Source organism: Canis lupus, chromosome 2, assembly GCF_003254725.2.
Source record: "Canis lupus dingo isolate Sandy chromosome 2, ASM325472v2, whole genome shotgun sequence".
In the NCBI taxonomy this organism is placed as follows: Eukaryota; Metazoa; Chordata; class Mammalia; order Carnivora; family Canidae; genus Canis; species Canis lupus.
In genome coordinates this window covers 58,011,228-58,038,968 of record NC_064244.1, presented here as the reverse complement: position 1 = coordinate 58,038,968, position 27,741 = coordinate 58,011,228, and the positions used below count along the sequence as shown (strand labels likewise).

The 27,741-nt window shown below is 40.0% G+C and overlaps 1 protein-coding gene and 1 long non-coding RNA gene across 5 annotated transcripts in view; one reads left to right on the top strand and one right to left on the bottom strand.

The window, feature by feature from the left end:
- NUP93 (nucleoporin 93) overlaps positions 1-27,741 on the top strand; it is a 108,455-nt gene that overhangs the window by 50,976 nt on the left and 29,738 nt on the right. The window contains exons 1-3 of one of the 3 annotated variants that reach the window (XM_025446942.3): positions 3,682-3,790; positions 18,660-18,722; positions 24,045-24,173. In XM_025446942.3, the coding sequence (XP_025302727.1) occupies positions 24,054-24,173 (120 nt within the window). In that variant the 5' untranslated portion in view covers positions 3,682-3,790; positions 18,660-18,722; positions 24,045-24,053. Of the gene's footprint in view, positions 1-3,681; positions 3,791-5,413; positions 5,435-18,659; positions 18,723-24,044; positions 24,174-27,741 lie in introns of those variants that run through there. The other 2 variants (XM_049104148.1, XM_025446941.3) reach the window with 2 other exon arrangements.
- LOC112659816 (uncharacterized) lies at positions 1,008-26,761 on the bottom strand. Of its 2 annotated transcripts, XR_004813918.2 has the most exons (4): positions 26,639-26,761; positions 12,355-12,425; positions 7,128-7,345; positions 1,008-1,175 (listed from the first exon to the last, which is right to left on the bottom strand). It is a non-coding gene; the product is annotated as an uncharacterized LOC112659816 (long non-coding RNA). The 2 variants fall into 2 exon arrangements; XR_003136515.3 differs by lacking the exon at positions 12,355-12,425.

Sequence of the window (27,741 nt, the reverse complement as noted above, 5' to 3'; positions counted from 1 at the left end):
AGAAGGTAGAACAGAGCTCACCAGGGATCTGTCAGAGTTTGATTCCTGGATAAAGCCATGCATATTGTCAGGGTACATTAGAGCTTTATAGTTGTTCGAGTGAACATGATAATTTCACCTGGCAATTATGATTATAATTCTACTTAAGCCACATGATTTCAATGGCTTCCTTTTTCTGTTCTATAATCTTATCAATGATAATAGGTAGAAAATAGAGTACTAATGTCACATCTTCAAGAATGTCTCATCCTTGGTACGTTTCGAGTGTGGGCCTAAGGAATTTGGAACTAGCTTCCCCTCCACTCTTTTTTTTCTTGCTCAGAGATCTTTCAAACCAGTTAACTACATGAAGGTCAGAGAGTCTTTGGAATCTGGATACCTTAAGTTGGGTAAAGTGTCCTACTTTCTCCTATATGTGTACTTGGCTAAGAAGCTTTTTAATGGATTGATTGCTAGAATCTGTAGAGAGATGGAAATAGAAATAAACTTGAAGCTTTTCTATTGAAGATTTTCATTACAGTGAATTCTGAGGAACTGTGTAAAGGCATGCTTTGTTGGATTTTGCATAGAATGCTGTTTAAGAATTCAGGCCCTCACCTGAAATTCAGAGATTTTTCAAATACACAGAGACCTTAATCCACTTTGTGGTAGTAAGCTCCATCTGTCTTTATACTTTTAGGTGTCTAGGTTTTTTATATAGGGTGTATCTGATGTACAACTAGCTGTTGTAGTTAAGAATGGTGCGCAGTGCACAGAGGATTTTGAAATGTGGTATCCATCCCTTTGGTAGAAAGGATCAGATATTATCTCCATTTGTATAAGCAAGCCCATTTTTATTTCTTATATTAGTAAATGCTAGGTGTACTAGTTACCTACCCTTTTTTCTTCTAGGTTTTGATGCTTAGGTCTATATAAAGCCAAAACAAACATAAATAAGGGACTACTGAATGAATGTTTAGGAATTGATCACTTTATGTTCAGCTAGTGACAAAACATGTGGAGAAGTACCTCCTTTGTAAAGTGGCTTCTTTTCAGTATTTTTATGACCTCCATGTATATATATATTCAGGCACCTGGGGTGTGAGGCAGCTTAGTTAACACTTCTCATACCCTCTGTTCCAGGGTCTTTTGTAGTCAGAATATTCTGCAACTCATCTGGTTTCCTTGGCATACTCCTAGATTGGAGGAAGACAGAGTCCAAGCTGGTTTACAATTGATTATAAACAAATAAACTTAATTTATTTGTTGGCTGTACTGTTGGAGAGAAATGTCTTAATAGGGATTCAATGATTTTTTTGTTTTGTTTTGGTAATAAAGGGGTTTTCTCACTCTCCTCTAGTGAACTTCAGATGTCTCCCTCAGGAATAGGTTTTAAACCATCACTGTAATGGTTTGACTTAACCACAAGGGAGTTTTGGGGTTCTTTTTTTTCTTCATGCCCCTTCCATCCCCAGGCAGAGACTCCTCTATTACATAGGGACTCTGCTCCAATGCAGTATTTATTTGATCAGAAACAAAAGAGTTTGCTTCTTGAACTGGTTTAGAGAGAGGTCCCCCAGGATTGTCTTTTGTTGGGTAATTGGAGCATAAGCTGAGCCTGGTTAATTTCAAAGCTACCCCCAATACATGTTCCCTCCCTCCTTCCTTGTGCACTTTCTGAGCTGCTAGTGGTACCTTGTATTGGGCCTGGAACCAAAAAAAAAAAAAAAAAACTTGAATTGTTGCATGTTAGCTTCCACACTGTGATATCTGCTATGGCACCTAATAGCACTGTTCATGCAGTTAATTTTAAGTTAGGGGAAGAAAACAAAACTAGAATGCTCTTACAATTTACAGCGCTTGTTAACACATGCACCTCCAAATTGTGCATTTGGTGCTATCACAATGAATAAAACAAAGGAAATCATGAGTTGATTTTTATGTTAGTCGCAGAAGTTTCTTTCATTGTTATGCACTGTTCAGATACCCGTGTGTTCCTATGTTCATTCTTTTTTGGTTATTTTTTTTTTTATAAAGGCAGAAATGTCTGCAACATTTCAACTCTGAGCATTTAATTGGCTAAAGTTCTGATGTAAGAAATATAAGTTAATTATTTTGTTTTTCTTTTAAAGCCAAAGTCTTGGTTCTGCTTCTTTAAATACCAAAATGATGATTGTAGATGAATAAGAAGCTTAAGTAGCCAAATTCTTGACGCTAAGTAGCCAAGTTAATATTTGTATAAAAATATATTACAAAGTTAGTAAATATCATGTGTCATTCTGGTTCTGCAGTATAGGTGGTGGTTTTGCAAACCTACAGATTGCAATCATAGGGTTTGTGGGTTTTGTTTTTGAAGATGGAGGGGTGTTTCTCACATTTTTTTCCTCTTCTTTTTTCTTTCTTTCTTTCTCCCCCCCCACCCCCCTTTTTTTCTTCAATCTGCACCATAATGACGGTTTACTACCTGACTGGCTTGACTTTAATCATCTGATGCCTGATTCTTCGTGTGGTTTGATTCTTGCTTTTTCACAGGCTTTTCTGCAATTGCACAGTTGTTTGCTGCGTTGAGTTTCTTTTAGTGACAATGAAAAGCATATGTTGGTATTTTAATGTAGTCTTTAATTTTCAGGTTATACATTAAAACACAGGGGGAAAAAATTCCCTGTCTGAGGAGCTCTTTTAAAAACCATTACGGCAGAATGGGAATATTCATTACTTACACATCATATATTTTTCTCTAAATGTTGTACAAAGAAGTGACAGTTGAGCCGAGCATATGTTAATAAAAGGTCTGCATTTTCCTGTGTCACTGACAGTTTCATTGGCTGTATATTCCTGAAATGCAAATAGCCTCAGTTCTGTTCAAAGCTATAATTAATCTGAATAGTTATTTAAACAGTATTGAAATCTTTTAACTACTGAGAGGCCAAACACTTAAGATGGTGAATTTACTGTTCTGTTTGAAGGACAGTACAATTGATGAGGGCACGGCGATCTGAGATGCTTGTGTATATTGGATCTACACATTCTGTAGGCTAAAATGGCAGAATCTGTCTGCTGCTGTATAAAATCTTTCAACTACCATTTATTTTAGCATCATGGCATGTGCAAATTCCTGCTGCTCAGTTAAGGGACCAGCTTCACAACTGGTGTTACAATCTGTGGCCACAGCACTGCATCACAATGCAGCAAATGCATTTTCCACATTAACCAAACATGACAGCTGAAGCGATTATTAACCATGCAAGATGTCGGAAGTCATCAAAAATTCACATCAGAGTAATTGCAGTGGCTTGGGCTGGAAAAAAAAAGTATCATAGCATTCCTTGCCTACATGTTGTCTCTCCCCCTCTTAAATCTTAACTTGGTACAGTCCGTTAACAATAAAATACCCTTCTGTAACCTATAAACTGTTACTCCCATCAGTTTGTGCTTTCAAACTGATGGCTGACTTCTCTGAATTTGTGTGGAGCAGCACAAGTGATGGGTGTTGTGCCCCAGGGGCTGCAGTGCCCCCTTTTTTAAGGGGACCCTGCAATCTCATTGTCTAATTGGACTCTTTAATGCTTCAGTCATATCAACATTTGCAGGGCGTTCTCTTTTGCTTTTTCCTCTTTCTCTCTCTCTCTCCTCTCCCTCCCTCTCCTCACCCCCGCCTCCCCCCCCCCCCCCCCCCCAATTCTGACTGTCTGGAGTGGGAAAAACTTGAGCACCGGTCCGGCGGAGCTCATCCCACATAGAAGGTGGTGCAAGAGCTGCAGTGACCAACAGCATCGACTGGTCTGTAACTCCTAAAATTTGAGAGCTGCAGGTAGGATTTGTCTATGTTTTGTAAAGAAATTCAGATAAATGTACCCTAGTAAATAGAGCGACAGCATGTTGCTGCAGTATCTTTGAAAGATAAGATCTTGGCTTGTTGAAAATTTTAAGATAAATTCAGAAGATTTATTTGATAGAAAAGGTACTTTACTCTCCCAAGAATTGTTCAGATTTGTGCCTTGTCATTCTAATATTATTCTTAAAAAAAAAAAAAAAAGTTGGGTGGGGCAGAGAGATAATTGCTTAAAGATTTAAAGAGTTGGTTATTTTGGATTTTTGCAGACTTCATTTTTAAGTAAGTAGTATGGACTCTAGGGTTTTTTTTAAAGATGCATTGTAAAGCGCAGAATTCTTAAATTAAAAAAATTAAAGCATTAAAATAGAATTTCCTTTCCTTACTAAAACCAGATCCTTTGGGATTGTAGGTGACCGTGTGTGTGTGTGTGTGTGGTGTGTGTGTGTGTGTGTGTGTGTGTGTGTAGGATGTCTTAATTCAGTCATTTATATTTTGTTATAGAAAAAAAGTACTATTGGAAGTATTTGGGGTTATCTCATAGGAAATGCTTTAGCATAAGGCTTTAAATGAGAATAATTAAATAGTAACACCCAAGATGTGGATTTTTAAGTATTATCAAATGTAGATAATTTCATTTATGATACTTTTTCTTTCTTATATTTATCTTCAAAAGAGTACAAGTCCTTTAAGTATATTTCACATTTTTGGTGTAGAGAATGTGATTTCTGTACATGAGATGGAAACTTCCTAAGTCATGTAAGCATTATCTGGAGGGTAATGAAATGATAAATGTTGCCTATAACACTTTTAATACCTTGATTAATATCAGAGATGAAAATGCTTTTGATTCAGTGTTAAAAAGCAGCTTGCTTGTTGTCTTCCCGTACAAACAACAGGAGAAGACAGTGATGTATAGCTTTTTATCCCAAGGAATGTATTTGTATCATGGGACCTGTAGGGTCTGGACTTCTTTCTGAAGCAGGGACTTGGAAATTGCTCACCTAGTTGAGAGATTTAGCTCCCTTCAGAGGTGGGTGACTTTCTGTACTCTTAACAATGGGAAGACTTGAGCAGCTGTCAAGTGGAGAATGGAGGAGAGCTGCTCAGGGAAGGGAGAGGAACTGAGAATTTTGTTCATCTCGGCTTTGGAGGTCTGGATTTCCCCATGACTAAGATTCCTTTAAAACTCTGACCCAGTGCAGCCTTGCAAGGAATTGATTTCTGAGATGAGACAATGAGCTGTGGTTTGCATTTTGTAAAGATGGAGGAAACCTCTAACACTGACCCTGTATGAGAGATGACTCAATTATCCGTGCCTTGGTACAGTTGCAAATTATTTTCCTTTGTCTGAAGTGGGTGGATGCCAGCGTCTTCATCAGAGCTCCTTAATTTAATGTATGGAAAATGTCTCAGCCACCATTTTTAACAATTAGCTGTATCATGGTTGAGGTGAGCTGCGCTCTAAAGGCAGCTGCAGGGCCATTTCATTTACATTCGGCTCTGTGGCACAAGAGCTTTGTGACTGTAAAACTCAGAAAATGAATTTGCACACTGCATAGAAGAGTTCTCTAGGAGGGTGGAGAATATTTCTAGAAAGAAAATGGAATCCTTTTGTCTACAGTAAGTATTTCTCATATACTCATAGCGGGGAGAGGTTGAAAATTTGTCTTTGGTTGAATGGGCAAAATAGACTTTAGAATGAACGCTGCAAATATTAAAGGTGTAAGACAGATGTTCTTGGATGTATGTTTTCATGTGTCAGAAACCAAGTGTGATACATGTATGTTTGGAATATAGGTTCTGTGAGTGATTTTAACACATGCTTTAAATTAATTCTTCTCTGGTAATATAAGTTAATGAGAGGTATGAGTTTATCACCAGGCAAAAGGTGAAAATGACACTTGGGAGAAAAAAAATCCAAATATGATATATTTAAGAGGTCAGGCTTCTTTTCACTGTCTTTTACAAACAGTTTATTTTCCATTCCTGAAGAAAATTGCTGGATTTTAGTTTAGATTTTGTTTTTGGTTTTTTTTTGGTTTTAGAAGAAAAGCTTTCCGTGTTAATGAGCTATAGTAACTGATTGAAATATATAAGAAAAAATGTTTTAACAAAACAAGATTTTTCTCCTAAAAAGATCAATAGATTGAGACTTTCACTCTCATTAATGGGGATAATTCTTAGTGCCTTCTGTTAATTAATAGTTGTGACTTCAAAGCTACTTATGGAAAACTCTTGTTTGTGATTGTAAGCTTAGAAATCTTGATTCTTAAAATTAATTGGATTTGACTTGGCTTATTCCTTTGTTCCTTTATGCTGTTACTGAGAGGAAATAAGCGGATTTTAACTTTGATTTGTGTGTTTATTTTTTAACGGCACTTAACCCTGCAGAATTTGTAGTAAGTGTATTTTACAGTAAACTATATCATGAAGAATTTGTTCAAAATCCTTTAGTAGCCGTTTGAGGAGTTGAATCTTAACAGAACTGAGAATCTGGGAATCCTTTTCATTTGATATCAAATTTATAAAGCCAGCTGTTCTTCCAGGTCTTGTTGCACTAGCTGTTATTCATCCTACTAACTGAATGCTGGTTTTCTCTAATTAATAGCTGGTTTTGAAACTAAGGGAGAGGAAGATTTTCACATCAGTCTTTTAATTGAAATAGGAAAGCTCAGTTATCCTAAGCCCTGTTCAGAATCCTACAAAGATTCCATAAATCTTACATAAATCTTAGGGTTGCAGTATAAGAGCCTAGATCTCAATGTAATTATTTTAATCCTGGGAAGGACATTTAATATATTCATTGTTTAGATATATGGTAGAGTGCAAAGAGATTCTTTCCTCTTGGTTTTTATAAGGCTTGCTCTTTGAAATAAAAGAGTTTTAGGGCAGCAAACTAGCACACCATTTTAACTGCAGCTTTGCTTGCATAAAATGTTTGGTTGGATGGCATGAAGGATGTCACAAAGCCTTCCTTTGAAATTTTTAGAGTAAAACTTGGTTGAAGATTCTGGTCTTGTTTTCTTTCTCTGGCTTTATGGAAGCCATGTACGGAGGTACTCTGGGAAGATAGCTGAGACCCAGTTGCTTTCCAATTTATTTATTTATTTTTTTGCCTCTGCCATGGTCTACTCAAGTTTGGTTACTGGGAAGAGGCTCTCCTTTCCAGTACTTGTAGGAGATTCCCAAATCTCTTCAAACTGGAAACTTTGATTTTCTCATACAGTTTTAGCTTTCCTGGTAGTAAAGAGTCAGGGCTGGCTCTTTGCTACAAAAAAAAAAAAAAAAAAAAAAAAATGTATTCGTATCAAACCTTTGAATGCTCTGGCAATGCCATAATGTAGATAAGCAAGCATGTCGGCCAGCCCGCTAGAAGCATTCCGTGGCACTAAGATGGCAGTGAGGAAGGAGTAAAATGGCGTCACCAGGAATGCTGTGATAAGAGGTGCACCGCATGAGTCGTTTTTCTTCAATCAAGTTCGGAGACACCTCTAGTAGCACTGCTTTGCCAATTTGCAGTTACTTCTTATTCTGTTAGAAGAGAGAAATTTTGAGATTTTCCTGAAGTAAAAGACTTAATTAACATTTATATCTAAATAGCTTCCAATTTTTACTTTTAAGAAATTAGTGACAGATATGAATAAATTTTAAATAGGTATTTTATATCAACACTGACAGTCCTTGCTTTGTGTTTTCTTCTTCTTTTTTAATGTAGAAACATAACTCCTACCAATATAGGATGGATTTTTAGAAGACAGGACAGTATGAATCTCCTTTATGGCAAGATGAAACTAGCATTCCCATGAAAAGATGTTATTTGTCTTTGATTCTGGTTTTCATTCTAGCTCTTGTGGACTTAGGTTATTCTATGTGTAAAAATACATGTCATCTTCAAAACAAAGTTTATTGTATTTTTGTCGTTCAAAGTATGGATTGATTTGGAAGCAAACTGTAGTCATAGTGGTAGTGACAGTGCTAATTTCTTACCTGTTCCTATCTCTCCTGGAGTTGGAATTTCAGAGCTGGCCTCTGAGTTCATGAAGTGTAATCAGCTCATCTTACAGTTAGATAAAGCGAGGCCTTAGTGTAGTTAAATAACTTTCTCAAGGTCATACATCTGCAAAGCAGTTGATTTTGCCCCAAATTCAGGCCAACTGACTCTTTATCTGGGCTATGCTATGCCTCTGTCTGCATCCGACTCCATGTTGTTCTCTTTGTGGGCTCGCTGGTGACTGATGGGCCTAATGGATTGAGCTTTCAGCAGAGCCTGTCTTTACTTGAGCAGCCTAACTCACAGAGATGTTTCTTCTTGATCTTGCCAGATGTGGCTTAATTGAGCTATGCCTGGAGTCTTCCTGGGCCTGTGTTGTAGTAGATATGCATTTACAGATTTATCATTTATAAACATTTAAAAATAAGACATATTTGAAGGTTGAACTATTAGATCATCCATCGTGTTGACTCCGTTTGAAGGATGAAGTACTCATCTGGGATGGGCATCATATCTGTGTGCCCTGAGCTAGGATGGAGCCGAGCATTTTGATGTGCCCTCCCAGCAGATCACACCTTCAGCTGTAGGTATTAGGGATCCCATAGTGCAGGGTTGTCCTTTTCCTAGTATGGATGGGCTGAGTCAAAGGTTTTGGTTCCCTGTCAATTTTAGACTATATTCATAAAATGGTCTTGCTGTCTCCTCCTGTAGTTTGTATTTGCCACCTCACCTAGGCATTGTTTTCTATTTTATGTACCCATGGTGATCAATGGTGAGTGGTGTATCCTGTGGTATTCCCTCAGCTGTGACAGGGTACAGTCAAAATGTTTCCACATTAAAGGTTTTGGAGAGTGAAATCCCAAGTACTGTTAGCAGAGCAGAGGTGTACCATGACAAATTCCATGTAAGACTACCGGAAGTTATAAAAGAAAAGTCTCTTGCTTGTTTTAGTGGACTCCAGACAAATGTTTGAAAAATAATTTCTGAATAAAAAGAAACTGCAGCAAAACCAAAGCTCTCTTTCCTCTGACAGCCATGATGATCAGTGCTCCAATCCCATCGGCATAAGCAATGCTGCATAGCGGGAGGAGCTGTGATTTTCAACTGCAGTGTAAATGACTGACACCATGTACCAGCAGGGAATTAATATGACACGTGGTTCTCAAACATTGTCTTGACTAACAGCGCTCCTTGTGCTTGCTAAGTAGAACTTAATCCCGAGTGCTGTAGAAACCAGCCTGGCACAAACCACTCAGTTCCCACCTGACCACCTCAGAGACACACCCTCTGCTATCTGTTCTCACAGCTGCCAAATCTTGCTTTTTTGTTTCCCATTTCCAAAGGGAAAAGACACTAGACAGCAAAGTAGGGAATCTGTGTTTTCTAACATAATACAAGGCTGTTTTAATGAGTCCTTTTAGAGTGGGTTTGGGGGACAGTGGCAGAGGATATTGGCCATGATAAAAGGGCATGATTGATGCATTCCCGTTTTATACTGCAGTGCGGTGTTAGTACCCAAAGTTCTTTGAATGTGGACTGATCCATCTCCAAAATGGAAATCAGTTCCCCAAAGACATACTAAATCATTTTTATCTCCCCTTAATGTATATCCTCCTTATCTTATCATCACTTCGAATGACTATGGCATTAATATTTTTTAGATCCCTTCATACCTTTGGGCAAGGAGAGGGTTCCAGTACTGGTTTTTGAAGCCAGACATGCTTTGCCACACTATTATATATTATTTGCAAAACTAGATTTCAGTTTTCTCTTTAGTATCCTCCCTATTCTTGTGTCTCCAGAGGTTAGCCCTAGCAAGTGTACTAGTTTTTTACAGGGGTTTTTTACAGGTCTGGGTATGGGGAGGGGAGGGCAGGAGATAAAATGTTCAGTTATGTCATTGCTTTCTCCCATGGGGCCATCTCAGCAGTCTGAGGACAGTTGGCTGGCTGCCCTCCCTCCATCTTTGTCTTGGCTTCTAGTGTTCCTGTTCCTTCCTGTCCCACTTCTAGGAGTGGAGGGCGAAGATGGCCAGCAGAGGCCCAACCGCTGCAGCATGGCGCATCCTGCTGTATCATGGTCCCTCTCATGAGGACACAGGCTCTTGCTTGTTTTTCATGGAAGTGGTGAGATTGTCAGTACTGAACAAGCCACATCCTCTCCCAGACCTCCTGTGACCAGCAGAAGAAAGTTGCTAACGCAACCCCAAAAGGTCACTTTCAGGGCTTTGCTGGATTTGGGAGGAAGGGGGAGTTCTGCTGAAAACATTTTTTTCTCACCAGTGCCTAAATGGCCATCATTTATTCTTTTACTCATTTCTGTTATGGTCTTACAACTTGTTCCCCCTCTGCACGTAGTCTCCCAGTGACTGAGTTGAACAGATTGCTTTCTTTCCGGGATGGCCAGAGATAGGGAACATATAACAGGAATGCCCTGGACTCCCTAAAAGGGTGCAGCTGGTTTTGTAGCAGTAGCACAAGAGATTTAACTGTCCCTCACAAGGGTGCAGCTTTTAACCTCAGCCTTGCTTTGCAAGGACAGTACCCCAGTGTGCTCAGAAGCAACCATAGCTTTATGACTTGGCATAGAAATAGGAAGAGGCATCTCGTAGTTACATGCCTCCATTGTATTAACAATGTTAATACTCTGCACCCCTCTCTGCCTCACACAGGAATGGCCTGTCCCCATCCTCAAAGACATCCTCTTCTGGGTCGTGGGGAGTCCTGCCTCTAACATTCTTTCTTTAGTCAATACTGAAAGTCTTAGAAGTTGGGTTTTTGTTATTTCCCTCTTCCTCCTCCTCCTCCTCCTCACTTTGTGGGTTGGGGAGGATAATAGGAAGGGGTCCACAAAAAGCAGTTAGTGGGCTTGGCTCTCTCAAAGGCCTGTGGCTTTTCCAGAAGGCACAAGTAAGGTGGAATTTCATCACGCCTGGACTGGCGTGCCCTTGAAGAGACCAGGCATGCCAGCACACTTAAGTCCGTGCTGCCCTGGGTGGATGCAGAAGGAGACACTTTCTCAGATCTGTGTATTCTTAGGTTTAGAATCTCCTTGGACACATTGCGTTAGCTTAAACCTGTGAGAATTTGTTAGACCATCCTTTAAACCAATTTGAATTATGGGAACAAGTGATTTATTTTGCCTTAATGGGACCCAAATCCATCACCTAATTGTGTGACCCTTTGTTTAGCCCAGTGTAGTAGAAACTGTACAAAATGGGACCCTGCAGACTGACAGTGACAGATGGCCTGGTGCCCATGCAGCGCCATGTTCTAGTGACAAGGTTTGCCACCTGTGGCTGCAGAGCTGCCTGCAGGCCTGTGGATCTGCTGAGCTGGCAAATGGTGGAACTCCATAACCACTCTTGCAGGGTCTGCTGCCACCTGCTGAATGAGAGCGGCTAGGCTTTTGCATAAACACAGTGAGAAATCATACAACAACATTAAAAATATGTTACAATTGATTATGTCAGCTGCCAGCTTAGTACTGCTTTCTGAAGGGGGATTTTTTTTTAAAGGTATCTATATATCTACTTTTGAAAATTTAATGCACTCTGTGAAGAAACAATTTAAAGTATTAAACTTTTGTAGAAAACAAGCTGTGGGATTTATTCTAAATACCTGAATTGCAGAGTAAAGCCTGGATTTGCTGTTCTGTCTGTATTCCTTGCAAAAGGAGATTCACTATCTCTTGGGTGTTTTAGGCTGACATTTTATGTATTCTTACTGTATTGCATTAAATTTTGCTCTGATAAAATAACCAAGCATGCTATAAAGCCATATGAAAGTCCCCCCGAATCTTAAAAATGTTTAAATTTAAAAATTTCTCCGTTCATCTTTTAGGCTTTATCAGTAATGAACATCTCTGCACCTGAAAATTCCTTGAGGCATTCTCTGTAGGCACCACAAAGGGAGCTAATGAAAAGCGTGTCCACACCATCTGATAAGCCCAGCGGCTCCAAGTACTGGCAGGGTTTCTGTTGTGCCTGTCTGAACACAATATATCATTTTGTCCTTCCTCACTTTCTCCTGAAGTAGCATAAGTTTTACCCAAGAGAAGGTTTCGGAAGAGGTCATTTGTTCAGAAATTGAAAAGAAGGAAAATTTAGGCATGGTTAAGGGAGTAGTAGGTATTCAGAATGATCTGAAGCACAGTAGTGGATACAACTCACACACCTGTCTTTCTAGAAATCAGACACTTCTCCCTTTCACTATCTAAGGGTGTAATGGCTACTTGCAGTGGTTATTGGAAGTCTTGTTTCCATCTTGGAGCAGAGCCTCTTGATTATTCTAGTTTTTAAGTTTATTTATTTATTTTTTTTATCTGCTTGGTTTTCTTTTCCTTCTTCATTGCCTTCCTAGCTGTTGCTTTTGTCCTCGCAATGTTTTTTCCATCCAGATTGACCATTTTCTACTGTCACTGCTTACTTGTTAGTATTTTGATTTGTAATGTTGGTTACAGATTTCCTGTTAATTTGTATATCATTATGTATCAAATGAGAGAAGACTTTTAAAGCACTCACCATGTGTTTTTGTCTTACCTCACATACCTTTTTATAGAGCATCTGGCCCACTGTGGGTGGCTCACTTTATATTTTGTCAGAGTAGATTGTCAGTTGATCTGTTGAAAGGGTAGAGACATGGAATCGTCTTTAGTGTTTTGACGACCATGTAAAATATGGCTTTTGCTTTGTGGGACCATGCTAGACTATTATTCTATTTTTTTTGTTTTATTTTTAAATGGTCAGGAAATCTATATTCAAGATCTTCAAACTGTTTATGTAACTGTCCAGCAAATCACTTATTTGTTGTAGATGGGAAGCAAAGATTTGTGGAAGAGTCACTGTAAGCTCTTTTTTTGCCATCTTACTTTTCTAGCTAAAGTAGATACAGAAATTTTTCTCACAGAGACCCTTATTTCTTACAGTTTTCACTTTTGGAAAGCAAATAAGCTAAGAGAATTTGGCCATTTGACAAAAACAAACATCCTTGTGCCCACTCCCTTCTTCTGCAGTAGGAGTTAGCTGCCACTTGCATTCTGAAACCCCGGCTGCCTGGTGACTAAAAATAAGGCCGTTTCATGCCTGTCTTTCCCAACGTGAGCCATTTAAAAGCCAGATTGGCTGTCAGGTCCCTGAGATCTGACCACATGTTTGATAGGGGAATTGGCTTACCTGTGGTTATGTTCTGGGTTGTTCTTGATTAGTACAGGTATCCCCTGCACTATTCAGAAGTTTGTGTTAAGCCACTTTGCTTTTACAGAAGGCCTACATTAGTACCTGTTTTTGCTAACAAAAGAAATCCAAAGCAGACTTCTGTTTTTACGAAAAAGGTGAAAAGCAAAAAAAGCCTTCAGTATTTGTTTTGTAGCGAAGGCAGCACCATGCAAACTCCTTCCCTGAGAGCCACGCTCAGTATCTCAGCCTCAGCTGCCAGCGCTTTGAACTGTATCTGTGAGCATCTGTGCTCTATCATGTTTTATTTTGTGCAGCCATTAACAAGATGTGCTCTAAGGTACCAGAAAAGCCAAAGAGAGGTTATTTTGGGGTCTGGGAACACAAAAAAGTTTTTTCATAGGTATTAATGGCAATTGCTTCTTTGCTTTATGTCTTTCTGGCTTACGAAAGGTTTCAAAGGAATGTTCTACTTTCAGATGGTGGGGGAAACCTTTATACATTACAAGGCAGCCCACTTCCTCTGTTAAAGATGGAACACATGGGGTGGGGGGTGCCTGGGTGGCTTAGTTGGTTAAGCATCTGACTCTTGGTCTCAGCTCAGGTCTTAATCTCAGGGGCATGAGTTTGAGCCCTGCACTGGGCTCCACGCTGGGCATGGGGCCTCCTTTAAAAAAAAAAAAAAAAAAAAAAAAAGGAACACATGGCTGGAGATAATGCTTGAGCAAATATATGCTCCACAGCAATAAATAGTAACAATATTTTGGGATGCCAAAAAGTTGACATCTAGAGCAGTAATTTCCCGCTTTTATATTTTACACCATGACCCACCTCATACATAGAAATATGTAAACATAATTGAAAGAACCAAGTTTCAGAGAAGAGTATTTACCCATACCACATGTCTCTGTTGCATTTTATTTCATTTAAAAAAAAAAAATGCTGATCAGGGGATCAGGGGATCCCTGGGTGGCTCAGCAGTTTAGCACCTGCCTTTGGCTCAGGGCGTGATCCTGGAGACCCGGGATCGAGTCCTACATCGGGCTCCCTACAGGGAGCCTGCTTCTCCTTCTGCCTGTGTCTCTGGCCCTCTCTCTGTGTGTCTCATGAATAAATAAATAAAATCTTAAAAAAACAAATGCTGATCAATTTTATGACCCAATTATGAGTTCTGACCCACATTTTGAAAAACACTGTTTAAAGGAATGCCAAAAACTTGATATTTATTGTCTCATTCCTCCTCCTAACTATATGAGGTAGGGGGGAAAAAGGAATAAATATGTAACCATAAAGTATCCGTTTATTCTACCTTGATTTGCTGTGATAGAAACCATATGGGAAAAAAAAAAAAAAAAGAAAAGAAACCGTATGGTAGAACGGAAAAAAGTAAAGGGATCAGAAAATTTGGATTCTATGAACTAGGTATTCTTAATACGGACCCACAGCATTATAAAGTTGGTAGAAGCTCTAGAAATCATCTTGAAAGGTCCTTTCAGTGTTTAAATCTATATTAAGGACATAACGTAAAGTATGATCCGGTTAAGTAGCACCAAGAGATGGTTTTAGTATTGGGTTAAAGCGAGGACTAGGTGTTTAACACACACCTAGTACAGAGTAAGCCCCATAGCAGTGAAAGGGTTAGCCCTTGTTAGTACTGGTATAAGAGCTGGTACTCTCTGAGCCTTCAGTTGTATTTTTATTTATTTATTTTTAAAAAGATTTTATTTACTTATTCATGAGAGACACACAGGGAGAGGCAGAGAGAGGCAAGGACAGGAGAAGCAGCCTCCCTGCAGGGAACTCGATGTGGGACTTGACCCTGGGACCCTGGGATCATGACCTCGGCCTGAGGCAGGCGCCACCTCAGAGCCACCCAGGCGCCCCCTTCAGCTTTATTTTTAAAGAGGATCTGATAATGGATGAAGAAAACAAATTTAAAGATATTTTGCTTCCTTCTTGGACTCTGCTTTTTTAGAGAGAAAAGGAAGTTTTTCTTTATATTCTTGATTTAAAAGTGTATTGTTTTATAAGTATCTGAGAAACATGGGATCTCTTGAGAGTTAGAGCTGTGCTGAGTGAATTCTGTGTCTTTTCCTAATTGGGAAACTGGTCCAATTAGTTAAATGCGCAGATTCTGTTTCTTACCTGTGAAATGGAAAGGGGGTGGATGGGAGAGAGTGGAGTGATCATGTCTTTTCTTCTGTATTGTTAAAAGATTAGCAGTAATGTCTTTGAATTGGTTAGGCAGTGTCTGGCCCTTAATTGCTTCCTGAATGGGAGCTATTATATGTTATAGAAAGCTTGAAACCAAAACCCATTCAAGGAGACAGTTTAGAAGAGGGTCTGTTTCCAAGACTCTGGCAGGAGGAGCAGTATACAGATGGGGAAGTCAGGAGTAGTAATCTTACTTAGCAGGCCTGCAGATGTTTGTGGAATGTTCTTTATTGAGTGGGCCAGCAGTAGACGGGTCAGGTGGGAGCCTGTGAGCAATTAAAAAGTGCTTGTTGGCAAGAAGAGGGGACATTAGTGATGCAGTGCTCTGTGGGTCACAGTTAAACGGCTGGCATCTTCGAGCAGGGAGATGGGCTGTTTTGTCTTGTCTGTCCAGAGTCTTCATTGTGGCAGGGAGCCCTGCCCAGTGAGAAAAGGCACCTCCCAGGTCACCCTTCACGCCCTCAGTCCTACAGAAAACCCATTTTCTGATGAGCTAGAAAAGTATCTCTCTGGGATGTGGGGTGTGAGAGGCACCTCCCAGAAGTGGTGGGAAGGAAAGGAAACACACGTAGAAAAGGGAAGTCGAGGGAGAGGTCCCCGGGAAACTTGGACCAAGTCAGGTATTTATCTATCTGCCCAACGATTTAGTTCCCTCTAGGTGTTGGTTCTTTGAAAGAAAGTAACTGCCTGCCACTAGATGGCACCCAGGCCCCGGGACTGTTGCAACTTGTATGTGTTAATAGTTCTCTTAAAGATTCTTTTCAAAAGATAGGCCACTAATGTGTTGTTTTTTAAAATAAAATGTGATAATGTAGGCTATTTTGGAGACGAATAAAGGATGAAAAATTGAAATCCAAAATCTATGTATTTTATGTTTGTGCTATCGAGAAAGCCCAACTGTTGAAGTACATATGGCTCATGGTCTTTGTTCATAGGGAGACACTGTCTAAAATCTGAATCTCATGCACAGGTGTTCAATTTACTTATTAGTGAGACTTTTGGAATCTGGGTTTATAATATATTTCTTTAAATATTTTATTTACTTATTTGAGAGAGCGAGTGCACGCGTGAGCAGGACCAGAGAGGAGAGGGAGAATCCCAGGACCCTGGGATCATGACGTCAGCTGAAGACAGATGCTTAACCGACTGAGCCACCCAGGCACCCCTGTAATGAATATTTTCAAGAAGAGAGTAATCTGTTCCTAAGCCAGCATTTTTTTCTTTGTTTCATCACTATTTGACATTTCATCTCTTAGAAAATTTGGAATTGTGTTTCTTACAGAATATTATGTTGCCTTTAAACAAATATGTCTGATTATTGCTTTGCATTTGTGTTTTAATTGTGTGTGTGTGCACACGAGTTACATTTAGATACGGGTACATTAAAGGAATGGCACAGGCTGGTCATTGAGAAGAGCAGAGGAAGACCATAGAGGGCATTTGGCACTTGGCATGGCCCCTCCCACACCAACCATAAAGAAAAAAGACCAGACCTTGTCAAGCAGTGGTTATCACCCTCCCACCCCCATTCCAAAGATGGCTTGTGTAGACAGTCCACTTCCCATAGCAGCCAGGAAAGGGTGCCACAAAACACAATCTATGCATACCCTTTGCTCAGGAGCAGCGTTCAATGATAATTCCATAGCTTTATTTATAAACTGTAATACTGAAACCTTTAGTATTAGCCATTAAAGACTACTTGGAAAAATGAAATTACAATAAAGGTTTGTTGACTTGATTCATTTGCTGTGAAGGGTATAAACAGGGTCTGTTAAAATCCTCCCCATCATTTCATGTCTGGCTCCCCTGAGATGGCCAGAAGCAGGGATGTGGTGACAAGCTGCCTCCTGAATGGACCACACGGGGTACTAACTTTATGTGCTCTGGTTTATCAAGGCCATTGCATTAGTAGGCAAGTGACTAATGCCTCTCCCCACTCCACCCCAACACCAAACAGCAGTGTGGGCATTTGGAGCAGTCTTCATGTGCCCTCAGAGCTGCTGAAGAGCTGCCTCAGGGACTGCCCTGGAGGAGCCTGTGTGAGGGAACTGTTTCCTTGGCTACTCGCCATTGCCTGTGTTCATTCTAGTGCACTGCCAGCTTCGGGTGTGACAGCATGTGGGAGAATCATGGGCTAATAAGTAAGAAATCGGGAATCTATGAAGAATAATAATATTTTATTTAAATTTATATTCCCCATTGTAGTGGCCTTCTCTCATGTTTTTGTTTTGTTTTGTTTTAGAGAATCAGCAGCAACTTTGTATCTGAGACTGCTTGAACAACATATATTAAAATGTTATGGTTGTTAAGATATTATAGATGATCAAAAATTAACCATGACAGTAAGTTTTCAAAACTGTCAAATAATGGTTTTAAAATTTAGCCTGTCTTCAAAACTTGAGCTTAATTCTACTTTGTATTATATTCCCCCAGAGTTCATATTCCTGGGAGTTTCCCTCTTTGATGTCATCAACAGATCTAAATCTAATTGATTCTTTTACTTTTTATTTATTTTTTTTAAATAGGCCCCATGCTGGGCATGGGGCTTGAACCCATGACTCTGAGATGAAGATTTGGATGCTTAACTGACTAAGCCACTCAGGTGCCCCTAAATCCAATTGATTCTGATAATAGAGCTCCGTGTAATTGAACCTTGAGTCTAGTGCTTGATTGCATTATCTCATTTACTATTCATTTTACATACAGGTAAACTAAGGTTGAAAGAGTTTGAGTGACTTGGCTAAATTCATACCATCAGTAAATTGAGACACCATGATTTGAAACTAAGTCTCATTATGTTACTGTGTAGTTGCATTTTGTAAGCATTTAGCTGTGTGCACATTAAACCAGACTTGACTGTCTTCTGTTCATCCCATCTATATTAATCAAGCAGTGAGTGTCATCAGGACTGAAATAGGGAGTGCAGGTGCAAACCCCAAAAGAAATGTGTAGTTTTTTTGTTTATTTGTGTTTTGTTTTGGGGAGTGTCCCAGCCATTGACAAATAAGTGGAAGACACCCAGACAAGTGGATGGTGCTGCTTCTGCAACATTAGGAAGAAATTGAAGAACAAATTAAAAGCAACAGAGAAATATAGACTAACGAAGAGTTAGAAGCACTGTGACTGTTGTGTCGGCAAAGCTGTGTCTCTAATCTGGGCCATTCAGAAATACGGAAGGCCAATCTTGACAGTTCTGTTTTATATGTTTATAGGATATGTGACTCAATCTACTGTTTCATGGGGACTTCAGCTCCTAAGAGTCATCATGTGCTCCCAGCATGAAAGAAACTAGGAAACACCTAGAAAAACCATCTATTTTGATGTTTTTGAGTTAAGAAATTTCTGTCAGGGTGAAAGTGGAGAGGATGGTAGATATCTTTATGGTTATTTTTTTCCTTACAGTGTAGTTTTGATTATTTGAAGGTTGATTTTAACCTAAGTTTCGTCATTTTTTCCCCCTTTCCTAGGGCTTCCTGAAGAACGAGAAGGACAATGCCCTGCTATCTGCCATTGAAGAGTCTCGGAAGAGGGTAAGAAAGGGACCCCCATGAGGATGTGCACCATTGTGAGGGCAGCAGTTTATACAGGGAGTGCAAGTTTTGGAAGCTGGAGCCTGTGTCCAGGCCCAGCTTTCCTACTTAGTTAATTCACCAGAGGGAGTTCTACAGGAACTGTTTTGAGGAAGATATCATACTCTACATGTAGTTAGGGACTGAAATATATCTGAAACCGAATGGCCAATTATTAAATTAATCTTAAAGTGGAAGGCCAGATAGTTCTTTGGTTTCATTGTTACGTATAAAATAGGTATTTCAATTTCTGTTGAAACAGCAGTTCAGAAAAGCAGTTAGGATCATTGATAATTTTCCTTAATTTTTCTTTTTATCATACAATTTGATTTTTTTGTGTTACCCTTTATATGAACAATTTTCCCAGGCTCTTTAAATAAATAAAAGGAAAGGAAAGAAACTAGCTTGGTGCTCCAAAGGATGATAAGGAAGCCAGCCAGAGCCGCCATTATACATGCACCAATATTTTACATTAGCATTCCCTCAAGATATTCAAACATTGTTTCCTAACATGTGTTATCTCCATTTGTTTCTGTTAAGAGTTAGAAGATCAAAACCTTTCCAAAAGATCCCATGAAAGAGTAAGATTTTTTAGGTCCCTGGAGTCCTTTGGGGTGGGGAGGGAGGAATGTCAGCAGTCATGTGAAATCGATTTTTAAAAATGTCGCTCTTCCCAGGAAGGAGGCCGGGGAGGGTTCACTCTAGTCTGCTAGCAGTGGCTGTCTCTGCAAAAGTGAATAGGGGTAAAGGGGAAACCTCTTCAGAGCTGTCCTCTGTTGTTTACTTTATAACTCTTATATCAAGTGAAATATGTAATTTAAAATAAATTACATTTTAAAAATCATTAAATAAATTGCTTCTCAGTGTGCTTTATTAAAATATTCTGTGCAGGTGAGAATGCCTCAGGAAAGCTGATGTGAGATAGGGCAGTAGGAAGGCTTGCCAGCTCTAATTTATAAGATGATCCAAAGGCAATTTATTTAAATGATTGGTATATTTAATTATCAGAGTAAAAAAATAATCCCTAAAATTTTATTAAGTATATTTTTTGGCAATAGTATTTATTAGAGAAATTCACTTGATTCAGATTTGAAAAAAAAAATTTTTTTTAAACGGCTTTTTTGTTCACACTTTGAGGAACTCACCAACATTGATTTTCCTGCTGTAAAGGACCAGTGAAATTAAATTAGGATTGTCGGATGCCACTGAGCTTATTAATCCATTTACCCTGCGGAATGTGTTTCTGGAATTGGCAGTCTCTGAACATTGTGCCATACTGAGACTAAATGTGCAGCCAGCCAAAACATTTAAGTGACATACCACAGTGCAAAATGTGTGCATATGTGTTTGTGAGGGAGATGTTCCGGTGTTGGGAGCTGTCATGGGGGGAGACCTTTCACCTGTCTGGACAGCAGGAGACTACCACTGAGCAAGAATTATTTTCAAACAAAAGGTGAGTGGTTTCCTGGCATTTTGGTGGTAATTTCATGTCTGAATAACTTGCCAATGTCCTGCTGAAATGCCAAGAAAACAAGCTACAAAACCACAAATATGTCCTATCTTTTTCCATTTGGTGCATCCCAGCAAAAACAGAACAACATTATCAGAACATATGTAGAGTTTCTAAAAGCCAGCAACAGCTCAATAATATGCGGGTGTGAAGTCAAAGCATATTGCCCTATTCCCTTTTTGAAAATGGGGTTCAAGTGCTCCCCACCTGTTTTTAATTCAGTTGCCCAGTTCCCTTGCTGCCTTCCTTTCTTAACTGTGTGCAGAGAGATAGATGTCCACACATAACTCAGAAGAGTCCAATTTAATTTGTAATTTCTCCACTGCTTTGTCTTTTTCTGCAGTTTGTCTTTCCTTCCTTTCAATTTTTACACATCTGCACACCCTTCAGGTTATCCCTTTTCTCTTCCCTTGGATTCCTTTCGTTCTTGTCTCTCCTGTTCCTGCCTTTCACCTTGTCTGAGACCCTTACTGTCTTTCTCTCCTCTTAGTTGTTGGTTGGTAGCTTTGTTGATTCTCGCTCATTAGCTCTTTTGTTGACATTCTTCTTTGCACCTGATCCAGTGGTTCAGTTGTGGATCTAAAGGGAATAGGCTGGAATAGGGCAGATGGGTGGCTGATCATACCTGATTAGCCCACAAATTAGATGTTCATTAGCTCTAATGTAATTAAAATAAGCTAGGGGTTGCAGGGTCAAAGGAAGAGAATTTTAATGCTGGGCCATTTTTTTTTTTGAAGCTCCTTATCACACTAGTGATGAATGGAACCACAGTGCTGTTCATTCAGGTTGTGGGGCTGTTTCTAAAGGAGAAGCCTGGCATATTGCTCAGGAATATCTGAGGATTTGAGCCCAGAAAGCTGCCAGTTTTCAGAGTACTTCCTGTGTTCTTGAAATAGGAGTTCTTGGCACATAGGTGGGCAGCCTGATTAACAGGTGTTGGTTAATTCCCACTCTTGTCACTCTAACCCTTTAAATGATGCTGGAAGTCTGTCCCCACTGTCCTCATCGACAGTGTCTCTGGGTAGTATACTATCTGTTATCTTCAGTTGCTTTTATTCTTCTGCCATTCTTTATCAGCCAGAGACTTATCCTTAAGAAAAATCTTGTGACACTCTGGAATCCTCAGTCAATACCACAGCTTAGGCAGTGCCTCACCCCCTGTAGCAAGCTCAGAAAGCTATATAGTATGCCAGCCTTCCCCCACCTCCTTATTTCTGTCCCATCTGGTCCTCGTGCCATATAGCCTTTCATTTTCCCTTGCTAGGAGAGGTTCAAGGCTGAGGACGTTTTTGGGTTGATCACTAAAGTGTTGAAGAATTTGTAGTTCGCTTGTGCACCATTTCTAGATATCTTCTGGGGAAACCATCCCCTTTCCTATGCCTGACACTGCCTTTCTGTTCCAGTATGCTTCTCTCCATTCAAAATGCATAGCTCTCATATTGAAGGTTACTAGTGTAACAAGAGAAAATGATTTTTCCCTCGGGTATTTTTTCATCCTAGGCTAACTAACTGGAATGGTCCATTCTGCCTGACTGTAGTGAGAAGCAAACAGGTGGAAGACTTTTTAAATTTTTGTCATTACCATCTCTTTGTGTCTTCAGAATACATATTAGAGAAGGAATTCATTGATTGATGGACCAAAATCACACTTGCAGGATATGTCAGCTTTCTTCCTAAACATTTTTTTTGTATGTGTCTGGTATCTGTCTTTTTCACATTTTAATAAATATTGGTCCATACTCAAACATCCATTTGTAGGAAGAGTATATATGGTTTTTCTGACAGTTTCCCAGGGCTCATATATATGGATATTATCAGTATAAACTACCTGTGTTGCCAAAAATAAAGTAGGCATTACTAATACTCATTCCCTTGGTGCTGCCTAATTAGATGCCAGTCTGATTATAAATGAAATGGCTTTTGGAAAAGTGGGCCGAAGCTGTTGGGAAACCTGGTCTGCCAGTTAAAGAGTAACAGGCTAAGAACGGTCACGATTCTGTGTCTGTTAAGTGGCTTTCATTTCTTCAGAAGGTTTTGTGCCTTTTCCTTACCTCACGTCCTTCTTTGTTTTCTTTCTTTCTTTTTCTCTTTTTCCTTTTCTTTCTGAACACCTGTTTGGCAACAACCTGCAGTGTTACCTCTAGACAGGCTTGAGGTTTGCCAGACATTTTCAGTGGTGACTTTGGGTAGAGTGGTAGGAGACCTAATCATAGAAGGGGCCACTTTTCTTTTACTGGTTTGCTTCCTGCTGTGAAAATATTGCTGTCTCTTTAAAAATAAAGACATTGGGAGACTGTTGTTTTTGTCTTTTCTTAGATGTTTACTAAAAACCATTGATTTATATAATCCAAGAAAAAGTACTTCAGTTTAAACTGTGACGTGCTATCACTTGTAATATGCAGCCTAATTTCAGAGATTTAAAGGGTATTTATCTTAATGAGCACATGAAAAGATGTTCAACATCACTAATCATTAGGGAAATGTAAATAAATCAAAACCATGAGAAATCAACTCAAACCCATTAGGATGGCTACTATCCCAAAGAAAGAAAGAAAACAACTCCGAGGGGATCCCTGGGTGGCTCAGCGGTTTGGCGCCTGCCTTTGGCCCAGGGCGCGATCCTGGAGTCCCGGGATCAAGTCCCACATCGGGCTCCCGGCATGGAGCCTGCTTCTCCCTCTGCCTGTGTTTCTGCCTGCCTCTCTCTCTCTCTCTCTCTCTCTCTCTCTCTCTCTCTATCATAAATAAATAAATAAATCTTTTAAAAAAAAGAAAAGAAAAGAACTCAGAATATAGTGTTGGCAGGGGTGTAGAGAAACTGGAACCTTTGTGCACTGTTGGTGGGAATGTAAAACGGCCCATCCTCTATGGAAACAGTTTTCAGTCCATCAAAAAATTAAACACTGTATTTATACCCGGAAAAATTGAAAGCAGGAGCTTGAAAAGATAATTAATTGTACATCCATGTTTATAAGCAGCATTACTCACAATAATCGAAAGGTAGAAGCAACTCAAGTGTCCATGGATAGATGGATGGCAAAATGTGGAATACACAGCAATGGAATATTATTCAGCCTTAAAAAGGAAGGAAATTCGGGGATCCCTGGGTGGCTCAGCGGTTTGGCACCTGCCTTTGGCCCAGGGTGTGATCCTGGAGACCCAGGATCGAGTCCCACGTTGGGCTCCCTGCGTGGAGCCATGCTTCTCCCTCTACCTATGTCTCTGCCTCTCTCTCTGTGTCTCTTATGAATAAATAAATAAAATCTTAGAAAAAAAAAAAAAGAAATTCTGCATATGCTACAAAACAGATGAACCTTGAGGATGTTCTATTAAATGGATTAAACCAATCACAAAAAAAGACAAATGCTGTATGATTGCACTTATGTGAGGTACCTAGAAGTAGTTGAAAACAGAGAATAGAGTGGTGATTCCCAGGGGCTGGGGGAAGGAGAGTGGGGAGTCAGTGTTTAACAGAATAGAATTTCAGTTTTGCAAGATGAAAAGAATTGTGGAGTTGTATGGTGGTGGCAGCCACATGACAGTCTGAATGTACTAATATCACTGTATCACTGAACTGTACAGTCAAAAATGGTTAAGTAAATTTTATGTGTACTTTACCAGTATTAAAACTTTTTTTTTTTTAATGGGTTAGACTAAAGATAATTTTTAAAGTAAGTAACTTTTGCTCTCGAGGGGCTTTCATTTTCTGTTGAACTTTTAAGGAAACTGTTGTTTTCCCATTTGGGTCATCTTCTTCTGTTCCTTTCTGACAGACCTTTGGCATGGCTGAGGAGTACCATCGAGAGTCCATGCTGGTTGAGTGGGAGCAAGTGAAACAGCGAATTCTCCATACACTGCTGGCATCAGGAGAAGATGCCCTGGACTTTACTCAAGAAAGCGAGGTAGGTTGAATCCAGAAGATAAGCCACTAATAAAAATGTGAGGTCAGGGAATACTTATCTACTCGACTACTGGCAGTCTTGGTGATGATCACCGCCTCCCCCTGGAGACACTTAGCTTTCCCTGGCCTCCAGAATGCCCACATTTGCTGGGATTTCCTCTAGCCTATCTGGTTATTTCTGCTTAGCTTCCTATGCTGAGTCTTCCTCAAACTCCTTGACCCCTAGATATTTGAGTGTTCCAGGGCTCAATCCTTGATCTGTTCTTTCTCCCTCAATCATTGCCATTTTGATTTCATCTGGGCTTATAGCTTTACATACCATTTCTATGCTGAAGAGGCAGACATACCTTGCAGCCCTAAATCCTAGACTCATTTATCTAGTGGTCTTCTTGGCTCTACTTGGGTGTCTTTAATAGTCATCTCAAGTTCTACATGTCTATAATTGTGTCATGATAGCAACTCCCGGCCATCCCCCTTCCATTCCAGCCTTCCAGCCCTCTCTTTTCACAGAATTTATCATCTTTTTAAATGGCAGTTCCAGTGTTTCACTTATTCAGATCAAAAACTTCAGATTCATTTTTGTCCTCTCCTTCTCCCACCTAGTCTTTCTCACATGTTCACAAGTCCAATTAACCTTACTCTCAAAATATACCCAACTTCCAGCCACTTCTTATTACTTCAGTGTTAGCACTCTGGTCCAGACTACCATCACCTCTCACTCATATTATTGAACTAGCCTCTTAACTGCTGGTTTTACTTATCTATTGCTGTCTAACAAATTACTCCAAACCATAGTGGCTGAAAACAAGTGTTTAGCTTAGCTGGGTATTTTTGGCTCAGGGTTTCTTGAAGGTTATTAGCTGAAGGTATACTCATTTCAGGGCTCAACTCAGGGAGGACCCACCCCTAAGCTCCCTCAGTGTGGCTCTCAGCAAGCCTCAGATTTTTCTGGGCCTTTGGCCAGGATATCAGTTTCTTGTCATGTGGGTCTCTCTGTTGTGCTGCTCACAGCATAAAACTTGCTTCCCCTGGAGCAAGAGTGGGGGATCTGAAGGAGAGCTAAAGTGTTCCCTACACAGAAACCAATCTTTCTATGACTTCATCATGGAAGTAGTATCTTACCCCTGTTTGTTCAAAGTAAGTAATAAAATCCAGCCTATACTCGTGGAGAAAAGATTATATAAGAGCTTGAATCCTAGGAGGTGGGGATCTGGGGGAGACCATTTGAGAGGTGGTCAACCACGCTAGTCTCCCTGCTTTTGCCCTGTACAATCTCTTCTCAACATAGCAGCTAGAATAACCCCATTAAAACATGGGTTAGATCATGTCACTCCTCTGCTTAGGATCCTCCAGTGATACCTACCCTGCCTGGACTGAAAGCCAAAGTCTTTACCATGACCTCTCTGTCCCCACCTGACCTGGTGTTGCTACCTCTCCAAACTTATCTCCTACTACTCTTCCCACTGTTCTTTCTGCTCCAGCCATGCAAGCTCCTCTTTCTTGAATAAAGCCTGCAGGCTTGCTCCTGCCTCAGGTCTTCTGTGCTTCCTCTTGCATTCTGCCAAGAATATTCTTTACCCAAATAACTGTGTGGCCCTCTCCCTCACTTCTTTAAGTATTTACTCATTGCCATCTCAAGGAGGCCTTCTGAGGTCTTGACACCTGCACTCTAACACAGCCTCTCCCCATTCAACACTTCTGTATCCCCTTTTCTTGCTGTATTTTTCTTTTCAGCATTTTCTTCTACACACCATTGTGTATATTTTATGTCTTTACACTGCTTAGTGCCTGTTTCTGATGGTAGAAGGTAAGCTCCTTGAAGATAAGGACTGCTGTATGTCTTGATTTTACTTATACCTCCAATACCTAGATGAGTACCTGGAACATGGTAGATGCTCCAGGAATATTCGCTGATCAAATCTTTGGCCTCTTGCTAACTTTGTGGTAGCTGAAGTAGTAGAGATATGGTGAAATTGTGATTTTTAGAGTGGGTATGTTAATAGGGTTTGTTTTAATTGCCAGTGTTTATTGATTGGTGGTAGTGCTAAGTTGAGGATTTTCTCTCTTTAAAATCTGATTTTTTTAAAAGATTTTATTTATTTATTCATGAGAGACACAGAGAGAGGCAAAAACATAGGGAGAGGGAGAAGCAGGCTCCCTGCGGGGAGCCCGATGTGGGACTCGATCCCAGAACTCCAGGATCATGTCCTGAGCCAAAGGCAGACACTCAACCGCTGAGCCAGCCAGGTGTCCCTAAAATCTGATTTTTAAAGAGGCAGTGTATTTATATGATACACTGCATGTATTTGGAGACAGTGTATTTATATGATACACTGTCTCCAAAAGCTCATTCCCTCCTTGCTTTGCCCCCCCCCCCCCATGTAATCATTATTATTAGTTTCTTGTGTTTATTTCCAGTGTTCCTTATATCAACACAGGTATATTAATGACATTGTGCATTCTTACCTCTCTTGCTCCCTCTTATACAAAAGTTAGCTTTCTAAATGCTCTGTTCTGTATCTTGCTTTTTCCACTTCATGTATGCTAGAAATCTTTCTGAGAGGGACTTTGAGGCTGCATCTTGGGATGATTGGCAGGAAAAAGCATCTTGCTTGATCATTCATGTCTGCTTTTATGACATGGGGAGCTGTGACTTGTCACACAGTTATCACTCTGGTTTAGGGAGTGAAGAGATCTGGAGGTCAAATCCTGGCATCACTGACTAGTTATATTATACTAGGTTATGACTTAACCCTGCAGACTATCAGTATCTTTACTGGTGAAATGGTATCTTTTATGGGGAAGATTAGTGATCATGTAAGCAACTGACCCATAATGGCCATCCTTTACTATTGTTATTTAAAAAATCATTTCAGATGATTTAGAGAGTTGGATTAAAAATTACAATGTTATAAAAATTATGGTGTAAGACATTTCAAGTAATACTACCAACACTTTCTGGTAAGTCTTTTTCCTGGAATTTGTTTCATGGCTAGCTAGCATTCTTTTCTCACTACAGCTAGGACAACTGAGACCTAGAGAGACATATAATACACTGGTGAGACCCAGGACTGTTGACTTCTTCTTTTTTTTTTTTTTTTTAATATTTTATTTATTTATTCATGAGAAACAGAAAGAGAGAGAGAGGAGAGAGAAAGAGAGAGAGGCAGAGGGAGAAGCAGGCTCCATGCAGGGAGCCCAACGTAGGACTCGATCTGGGGTCTCCAGGATCAGGCCCTGGGCTGAAGGCAGGCGCTAAACCGCTGAGCCACCCAGGCTGCCCGGACTGTTGACTTCTATACCATCATTCTGTTGAAGTGTGGGTCAAAGGTGGATAGCTTGGCAGTGTCATTCCTGCAGGGTAACTTCATAATCCTGTATCTACACATCTGCTCCTGGTTTATTTATCAATTTTTTTGCAAAGGTTTTATTTACTCATGAGAGACAGAGAGAGGCAGAGACATAGGTAGAGGGAGAAGCAGGTTCCCTTCAGGGACCCCAATGTGGGACTCAATCCCGGGACCCTGGGATCACGACCTGAGCCAAAGGCAGATGCTCAACCAGTGAGC